At 35.8% G+C, this 10,530-nt stretch overlaps 1 protein-coding gene across 4 annotated transcripts in view; it reads right to left on the bottom strand.

The window, feature by feature from the left end:
- Positions 1–1,400: 1,400 nt before the first annotated feature.
- Positions 1,401–10,530, bottom strand: part of LOC136832833 (biorientation of chromosomes in cell division protein 1-like 1) — a 121,523-nt gene continuing 112,393 nt past the window's right edge. For all 4 annotated transcript variants that reach the window (XM_067094504.1, XM_067094496.1, XM_067094508.1 and 1 more), the window contains exon 5: positions 1,401–1,581. In XM_067094504.1, coding sequence (XP_066950605.1) covers positions 1,519–1,581 — 63 coding nt within the window. In that variant the 3' untranslated portion in view covers positions 1,401–1,518. The remainder of the gene's footprint in view (positions 1,582–10,530) is intronic.

The following is a 10,530-nucleotide window of genomic DNA, read 5'->3' as shown; positions in this document are numbered from 1 at the left end:
AATATTTATGAAAATACGAGACCGTAACAGCCAAAAATAGAACAAAACCCCACAAGAAGATGGTACTTAACTTAGAGATGGTAAAGCTGCTCGATGCCATCGTAGATGCGAAAAAATCCAAAAAGAGAGACGAGCACACAAAAGAAAAAACGGATGCAGTCACGTGCTAGAAAATGGAATGAGGTAGGTGGCGCTGGTGTCGCCGTCCTGGCGGGTGTTGAGTGTAGGGGCTGTAACGGCTCACCGCTCTGTTCCGGGATTTTGATAGGGAGAGATCTTTCGAGTAGGTTTCCGTGGTAGTGGTATTTCACTCACCCATCTTTATACCGACGTCTTCCTAGAAGACGCTCGACTGGGGGTAGTAACCCCAGCTTTCCTGAAAGCTCTTTTTCTCTGGTATATCTAGCAATGTTATACCTAGAAATTCGTGCTGTAATGGAATTTCACCGGCTGACACGGGACTGAACTCAGAAATATGTATTTCTAAGTGTTTTTAGAAGGGTTCTAATTCACAGGTTTTAGCTATTCGCAGGTGTGTGTGTGTGTGTGGTACGCATCCCCCGCGAATATGGGAGCTTACCATATACCAAAACAAAGAATCGCTACCGCGAATTTTCAAATTTTAGCTGTTGTACTAGTTAGAAACTATAGCTATGTAATTACTTGGTAAGTTACTTACAGTAAACACCCCCCCTATTTGTGGGGGATGCATACCACAGCCCCCCCGCAAATAGCTAAAATCCACGAATGCTTAAAACCCCTCTAAAAACACTTAGAACTACCTATTTTGATAGTTTAAACATAAGAAAAACCCTCTAAAAGTGCTTACACCTGAGTATTTTAATAGTTTTATCACAAAAAATGCATTTAGTCATAAAAATATGAAAATACAGTAATTAGTGAATATTTCTCTGTGAAAAATACTGTGAATGGGCAAATTTTCGGGAAATAATGGGTAGATACGTTCCACAGAGAAATCCGCGAATACGCGAGTCCGTGAATCATGAGAACGTGAATACGGGGGGGTTTACTGTATATAAATCCAAATTTTACAGCACTTGTCTACACAACCAGCAAGAGAAGAATAACAACTGAAGCAGTCGCTGTCTTACCCCCACACTCCAAAGGGTGGGGATAATTATCGGGAGCATTTGTTAATGACTCTTTCAACTTTAACACTTGTTGAACCCGCTCCAAGTAGTCGCAGATAAAGTAAATGATAGAGGGTAAGTTTCACCTAAAAAATATAAAAGTCAAGGCAGCAGAGACATCTTGAACATAAAAAGCACCTAATGAGTGATAATCACCAAGGAGAAATACTCAAGACTTCTTTTGCCTGCAGATGGCTAAACCATCAGCTAACACCATGACATATTAGGCAGTATTACATATGTAAAATAGCAGGTTTATAAGCTTTATTAAGTACTGTAAACAGCATAGTGTAACAGAATCAAACATAGTACATTCTCAAAGAATATTTTTAAAAATTCTAAAAATAATTTTTGATATAGTATATATTTACAAAAACTTCATTATATCTACAACCTTTCCTTTATACATGAAGTTATGTTGTTGTGGAACCTGCAAAATAAAAAATATTTGTAGCATATTTATGAACACTGTACAGATATATAGTAATCCATATTAAAAAGATGTGGTAAAATATGGTCCACTTAAACTTTACACTAAAGTAAACTATAACAAGTTGTTGAAACATTGCATATAAAATAAACAAAATAAAACAAAAAAATTACATAAAAATATGGTAAACATTTTATTTTTGCATGCAAACCATTGCACTTTGCTCTCAATCAAGAAGAGAAGTATACCAAGATCCACCAAATTCAGTCTATAATACCATTAAAGCCTGCTACAATATGGATGCAATACTATGACTCTTACCAGATGCCTGGGAAAACCTGATTGTGCTATACAGCATTTGAATAAACAACACAACTGACACCCATTTATCCAAATCGGAATGTCTCAAGCAAAGCGACTCACAATAAATAAAATTAAATGAAATATTATCTAAGATTATCCAATAGCTGACATAGCACTTAACCAGCAATTCCTACTTTCACCACAGCATTTGAAAACTGTCTACCTATCAATATGTTTGTGGGATGTTAGTGGCCATATCAAGATTTAATCTATATGGCCATATGCTTGGCAATAAAATAATTTCTTAGAGAATATGATATATAGCTTTATCTTGATATCATGCCAAGTTTGCATGCTGTATTGGTTGTTAGGATTAGTAAATGTATACTGTAATGACTACTATTACAGTAATGCATAATGCTTATTTATAGATGACATTGTTTAGAAACTGTTGTCAGTTCTCCTTACCTCAGTAACTTTTGGTCTTCAAATTCTTTTAGCAATTTCTCTTCAGATAACTTCACTCCCTTAAAAATTACACCTATACTGTACAGTAATCTAAGCAAAAGTCTGGTGAAGTGTGCAGCTAGCGTTGTTTTTAGAGACTGTCTCCAGTTATTTCAATTTATTGCTTTCAGTTGGAATCTGTACTTCTAAAATTCATTTCCATTCATCCCTCTGTAAATTTGTGGTTATGCATCTAAACACTGAATTATTTATCTATATCCTTCAAATACTACCTCTTTCTAATTTCAAGGATAACTATTTGCCATATGAATTTGACCCATACTCTCCAGGTGGAATTTTAATTTTTTTTTTTAAGGTTCTTGCTTCTTTTCAAATTTTGTCCTCCTTGATCCAAATCCTGACTGATCTAGGTTGCTAGAAAGACAAGGCACCATTGTTGTCAACAATGAGTCCTTTGCTTCTGCCTGTGCCATATTGCCTATTCTCAGGCTTCAAGTCATCATCTGTGCTGAGGTTATGTCCTGGGGACTGAGAGTACTTTGTCTCTTATCCAAAACATTCATGATACAATACACAAGATCTTGACCTCATAAAGATACCAAAAACTTTTTATGGAGTTCACTTCTCAACTAATGGTATTATGAACTGACTATCAAAAGCCCACTAATTATGTTGGTGGGCAAAAAAAAAAAAACAGAATGCCAGGAGTCCTATACCAAATAACAGTCCGCTCATGGAATTGATGGGCTGTCTAACCATAAATGTAGTTTTGCAAAAAAGGTATAAAAAACAGGTTTTGATGTAGGAAAAGCCTATTTTTGGTAACTGCTGTTGAGTCCTCAAGGAGTTACCTTCTATGGTCTACCAGAGCTCCATGGTGGCCAAACTAATATCAAAGATTTCTCTTCTAGTTGGTCTTTTTGGCCAGGTATTGTGTTGTATTGATTAACAATGTAACACGTGATGGAGTATATAATGGACTCAGAGATAAGAGGGCACTTTCCCTTATCTTCAGCAAAGCTGAACCCAGTTTTTCCAACATCAAAAGAACCTGCAAGAAAGAGAAGTGACTATTGCGCATGCGCATCCGCCCTCTTGTTTACAACCAGGCTGTTAAAGACCAAGGAGCCATTACTCTCTGTTGGTCCATGCAGGATGATCCTTTGCCCAAATCCCACGCCTTTTCGTCAGGGAAGTGGGAGGGTTTTGAGGACTCAACAGCGACTACCAAAAATAGGTTTTTACTAAGTCAAAACCTGTTTTTTGATAGCGTAGTCGCTTGTTTCGTCCTCAAAGGCGCTTTACAAAAGAAACTGACAGGTAACGAAAAAGGCTTAAGCTCTCAATTTTTAATTCCAACACCCCAAAGGAAAAAACATTTCTGGTCCGAGGTCAAGCCACAGATTTCAAGTCCCATTCTTTATTCCAAATACCCTTCAAGTTTTGGTACCAAGGAACAAGCAACTAGACATGAACTTAGGTTTTAGTATGTAGTTCTACAGTGGCTTACCTAAGCATGCTGGGTTTGGTTGCAGTACTGTCACCCTTCTCCCAGCGATAGTTAGCACACTCACCGTCAACAAGACCCCTGGTTTTCTGCCATAGCACCTAGGGGTTAAGACTAACCATGCCACCTACTGATACACAGTGCAGTCGAATCTGTTCGAGCATGTGGCAATAATTTAACTGATGACCACCCTGTACATTCGGAGGCTTCTTCGAAAGAGACATTTCTGAAGAAGGCCAACAACGTACTTACTTTCCTAACATCATGTGACTCAAAAAAGTGTGGATTTGCCTTTTTAATGAGAAACACTACAATCATTCTCAGCTCTTGTAGGGAGAGTGGTTAGTTTGTGCTAGGGTGTAGGAAAATAGGACCCTCTGGGATATTTCCCGTGACTTCTAGGTAAACCTTAATTGCCTGAACCGGGCATAATGTCTTGTCTGCTAAATTGAGTTTTCTTATAAGAATAGATTTCCTTTTTAAAGGGACAATAATAATTGATGGTCAGCTGTTTGCCTGATGCATTGTCCCCATCTAAGAGAGCCCAGTTTATTAATGCGAGCTCCTGATGCTAATGCAATCAAGAAGATTGCCTTTCGTAGCATGTGCGTTGTGGTTGTATTGGGTCCACTGAATTGACAGGTTGATAGAAGTCTAAGCACTTTGTTCAGGGACCAAGTAATTGGAAGCCTTTCAGGAGTGGGTCTTTGTAGAGCAAAAAACTGCAGAAGGGAAGTGACAACTTCTGTAATGGAGTCAATCCCGAATCCATAAAGCAAGGGTTCCGTTAATGCAGCCTTGTATGCCGTGACCGTTGTAATCGCAAGGCATATGTCTTCAAAAGGGTATATAAGAAAAATAAAGTGTTTCTATAGAAATCTCAACTGGGCTCTCAGTACGGATATAATCTAACCATATCTGCCATATGGACTGGTATTGCCGGATAGGTGATGTCCGTAATTTTTGCACTAGGCACCTAGTAATTTTCACAAGATATATTTTTTTTTTAAATCCATATGTGAAGATCTCGGCTCAGAAAGGAGGATGGGTAAACGATTTTTCCCCCTCCTACTGTCTGGGATAGAACAGCGGACAATAGTGGAAATTATTTTTTCGTCCACTGCCGAAGTAATAGGAACCAATGCCTGTTTGGCCAATTTGGGGCTATTAAGTAAACTGTTCCTTTGAAGGGTAGAAGTTTGCTCAAAACCTTCGAAATCTGGGACAATGGAGGAGAAAGACATTGTCCTCCCCTTGTTCCAGTCTTTAGGAAGGCATCTCTTGCTGTTGCTTGACTGTCCAGGTTTGGAGACCCATATTAGAAGTTTGTGATTTTAGTACCTGGCGAACAGGTCCACTTCCAGTTGTGGAAGCATGCTGGTTATTGTTTAAAAAGAGTGGTTGTCCAACATCCACTCTGTTGAGGCTGTCGTTTTCCTTGGTAGAGAGTCTGCTATTACAATGAGACCCCCTGTGAGGTGAACTGCAGACATGTGCCACTTCCTTGCTTGCACCATCCGAAGGACGGCTGGCATTACCACACTGAGAGGAAGTGAACATGATCCCAACCTCTTGATGTAGAATATTGTAGTTATGTTGTCTCTCTCTTCTGGAGGTTTGAGTTTTTTGAGAAACAAAAAGACAGCCACCAGCTCCAGGAAATTGATATAAGAATTCCTCAGAGTAGCTGATCACCTCCCTAACACCTGACGATCCTCCCAATGCCCTCCCAACCTGTCAACGAGGCATCTGAGTGTCTTGTCACCTATGCGGAAACCGCTGTACTTGAACCTAACACCTCAGCAGTAACGACAGATTAAGCACTCAGGTGGAGTGTCCGCTCCTCCGAATTAATCCCGGATTTTCTTTGTTTTTATTTCTTCTAAATGTGATATCGTAGTAGCCTTTGCATGTGTGTGTTTGTGTGCTCATAACATTTATTAGTGTGCAATCTATATATATATATATATATATATATATATATATATATATATATATATATATATATATATATATATATATATATATATATATATATGTATATAATATACATACATATATATATATAACATATATATATATATATATATATATATATATATATACAACAGGCATCCCATTTTTAATTTCCGTTCCATATATAATCGGCGAAAATCGTCAAAAATCATAAGAAAAACCTTTACTTTTAATGCTCTGGGTGCATTGAAAACGACGTAAACTGCATTATTATTGAGTTTACATCAAAAAAACCTTCAAATTATGATTATTCTGCCGTTTTGGGGCCAAATTTCTTCCGCTGGATCGGCGTACGCGTCGTAACCCGAACATGTAAGCCGGGAATAATTTCGATGAATATATTTGAAAAAGGGTCGTAACCCTCGAACGCTTTTAGAAGCCGGAACCGCTAAACTAGGGACTGCCTGTATATATATATATATATATATACATACATATTATATATGTATATATATACATACATACTGTATATACCTTATACAATCATATATATATATATATATATATATATATATATATATATATATATATATATATATATATATATATATATATATATATATATATATGTATATATATGTATATATATATATATATATATATATATATATATATATATATATATATATATATATATATATATATATATATATATATATATATACATACACATACATATATATATACACACAATTCTTTTTTAACATCTAAAACGATAGAGCCTATCAAAGAAACACATAGGAAAGGTATGGTTGACCCTTTACAAGCATCCAGATGTAGAGATTTGATAAGAGATAACCTTTTATAATCTTTTAATTGCACTTCGTATCAAAGATAAAACTGCCTCCAAACTCCTTATATGCCAAGTTGATCGTACTGAAAAACTTTATCGAGTATTGGGGTCACGTCTTTTAAAGGATTGAAATTCCAACTTGTATGATTAGGATTTAACTCGTGTCATTATAAAGCCATAAAACTCGTTTGGTCTTTCATCTTCGTCTATACTGTATATATAACAGCATTTTGCATATACATTGTCATTCACTCAACTCACCCTGTAAAGAAAGTACGCCCAGACGTGTTCTTTCTGCTTCAGCCATGGAAAAAGCAGAAAAAACTAAGTGACATGTTCTCCCTGCTTCTGCCAGATTAGTCGCATACGACGTTCGCAATTACTTTGCGAAAGAAAAGATAAACAATGGGCCCTTGACCGATGTGACGAGAGTTTACGATCAAGCACGTGAAGCTACCAATATTCCAAGAAGGACTATAGTACAAATCATCAAGGAAGGGAGAGATACGGAAGAAGAATTTGGAAAACCAATGTTCAATGGATCTAAAGTCAGATGTAAACCATTTATAATAAGGACAAGGAAAAAAGAAAGAAACAAAAGTGTTGGTGGAGGGATTGGTCTCGCACCATCCAGTACAGACCTTAATCCGGCTTTACTATAAGCTGATGAGACTTTCCCTTTGTCTACAAGGGAAAATGTCCTCAACTTTTGGATTCAAATACGAAGCATTCTGATGAGACCTTCTGTCATCCACCTTGACATATTGGTTGATTATAATAGCTATGTAATTACTGGGTAAGTAGCTTATGTAAAAATTTATACAGGCAGACCCCAGTTATCGGCAGGGGTTCTGTTCTGAGGGTGTGATGTTGACTGAAAATCGTCACTAACCGAAAATCGGCAGTTTTCGACGATTTTTAGAGCTTATTGGCACCGAAAAGCGCCAATTTTTGGTTATCAGCGCCTCTGTTAGGTATGTATTGGCACCAATACCCAATTATCGATACCAATAAATGGAAACCGGCAATTTTCGGCGCCAAAAATTGCCAATTTTCGTCACTAGACAAGCGTCATAAAACCGGATTGCCATTAACTGAGCCCACCATTAAAATCAGGGACTGCCTGTGCTAATATGTACCCTTACTGCTAGGTTATCAATTTATTTTGCCCAGATATTGTTATTATCTGATCCTAGGGTCCTCGTACTAAGGTAGGCCACTTAAAGATACATAATCCAAGGACATAGTCTACAGACAAACAGTCACTATTAATCTAGTCTAAATTATTCTCACTTACTATTATTATTAAAAAAGTTTAACCAGACCACTGAGCTGACTATCAGCTCTCATAGGGCTGACCTGAAGGATTTGGATGAAATGACAGGTCTAGGCTAGAAGCCCAGCACTGGGACCAAATAGGTCACTTGGTAGTGATGAATGAAAGAAAATGAAATTAAAAGCTGCAGAGAGGCACACACTCTCATACTGGAACATACTCACTCACACAATAATACATTTGAGTGGCGCAATGTAATAAGGTGCCAAGTGATGCAATGTTTTTAAAAAATGATAAAAACGAATAAAACTATGAAAAACGCTTAAAAAGAAAAAAAAACCAGCCATAAACGATTTCATGAATCATACACTCATTTTAAAGGAAATTTATTCGCCTAATATGCAAAAATCATTATAGTATGTTTTGTCATTTAGCTAATGTAAGATTGTAAAGTGTTAATGAACACAATGAAAATGTTTTTCATACGGCAATTAAAGCATGTTTTTGTGAAAACAACCTAAAATATTTATCCTAATAATGCTCTAAAATTATTATTATAACATATCTGTAAAATTTCCAAAAATATTATAAAACAAAAACAATTACACTACATTACAGACCTCCACTGGTTGCCTTGCCTCCTTTTATGACGAGGTCTTATGATGTGATGAGAACTTTTTCCCTTTGTTTTGCATGGATTTTTGAACCTTTTGCCAAACATAAGGGGACAAAAGTGTGTACAGGATAGTGCTGTACTTTAGCTGCTCGCTCACAATAAAAAAACCAGTTCGGCAGCCGGTGGCTAACCTTGTTACGGATTTATACTCATGTTTCTATATATACTCACTAAAAAGGTATATTAAAATTCAAAATAAATTAACCCTTAAACCCCGAATGGACGTATCATAAGTCGACTAAAATTGTCTGTCAGGTGACGAGTGGATGTACCATACGTCGACTACAAAAAATTTCAACCTTCGGTCAACACTGACTCGACCGAAATGGTAGAAAAATGCAATTGTAAGCTAAAACTCTTACATTCTAGTAATATTCAATCATTTACCTTCATTTTGCAACAAACTGGAAGTCTCTAGCACAATATTTCGATTTATGGTGAATTTTTGAAAAAAACTTTTTCCTTACGTCCGTGCGGTAATTCGGCCGAAAATCTCAGAAATTCTTTCGTCATTTTGTCGTAATTTTTGCACCGTTTTTGTTAGCCGTTACATAAAGTTTTATATATGAAAATGTGTGCAATTTCATGTAAAATACAACAAAAAACAACCGATGGTTGTAGCTTATATCAGTTTTCAAATATTTTCATATAAATCACGATAAGTGACAAAATTTCAACCTTCGGTCAACTTTGACTCGACCGAAATGGTCGAAAAATGCAATTGTAAGCTAAAACTCTTACATTCTAGTAATATTCAATCATTTACCTTCATTTTGCAACAAATTGGCAGTCTCTAGTACAATATTTTGATTTATGGTGAACTTTTCAAAACTTTTCCTTACGTCCGCGCGGTAACTCGGCGGACATCTCAGAAATTCTTTCGTCACTTTGTTGTCTGTTTGCACCGTTTCATATTAGTCGTTACATAAAGTTTTATATATGAAAATGTGCGCAATTTCATGTAGAATACAACAGAAAATAACTCATGGTTGTACCTTTCATCAGTTTTGAAATATTTTCATATAAATCACATGCCAAAATTTCAACCTTCGGTCAACTTTAACTCGACTGAAATGGTCGAAAAACGCAATTGTAAGCTAAAACTCTTACATTCTAGTAATATTCAATCATTTACCTTCATTTTGCAAGAAATTGGAAGTCTCTAGCACAATATTTCGATTTATGGTGAATTTTTAAAAAAAACTTTTTCCTTACGTCCAAGACGGTAACTGGGGCTCATTCAAAATCTCAGAAATTCTTTCAAATCACTTTGTCGTAATGTTTGCATTGTTTTCTAATAGCCGTTACATAAGTTTTATATATGAAAATGTGCACAATTTCATGTAGAATACAATAAAAAATAACTCATGGTTGTAGCTTTTATCAGTTTTGAAATATTTTCATATAAATCATGATAAATAGAAAAAATTTGACCTTCGGTCAACTTTAACTCGACCGAAATGGTAGAAAACTGCAATTGTAAGCTAAAACACTTACAGTCTAGTAATATTCAATCAATTACCTTCATTTTGCAAGAAACGGGAAAAGTCTCTAGCACAATATTTCGATTTATGGTGAATTTTTAAAAAAACTTGTTTTTACGTCCGCACGTTACGAATTCATGCATCATTTTGTGATAATATTTTCTCTGTGTTGCTTTTACCGTTTTACAATTTGTTATATACCAAAATCATCGCAATTTAGTGTACAATACAAAGAAAAAAATAACTCATTAGCTTTAACCGTTTTGCTCACAGCGCGATTTCTATACAATTATATATGAAATTTTTTTTGCGCTGTCATATATTTCAATATTGATATATGATAATGATATTTTTTTTCTTTTCTGATGATTGCATACTAAACTTCAGGCAATGACAAAAAAAGGAGCCAAAAATTAACTCTTAATC

The sequence above is a fragment of the Macrobrachium rosenbergii genome, chromosome 4 (assembly GCF_040412425.1).
Source record: "Macrobrachium rosenbergii isolate ZJJX-2024 chromosome 4, ASM4041242v1, whole genome shotgun sequence".
NCBI lineage: Eukaryota > Metazoa > Arthropoda > Malacostraca > Decapoda > Palaemonidae > Macrobrachium > Macrobrachium rosenbergii.
This window is presented reverse-complemented; position numbering and strand designations above follow the sequence as displayed.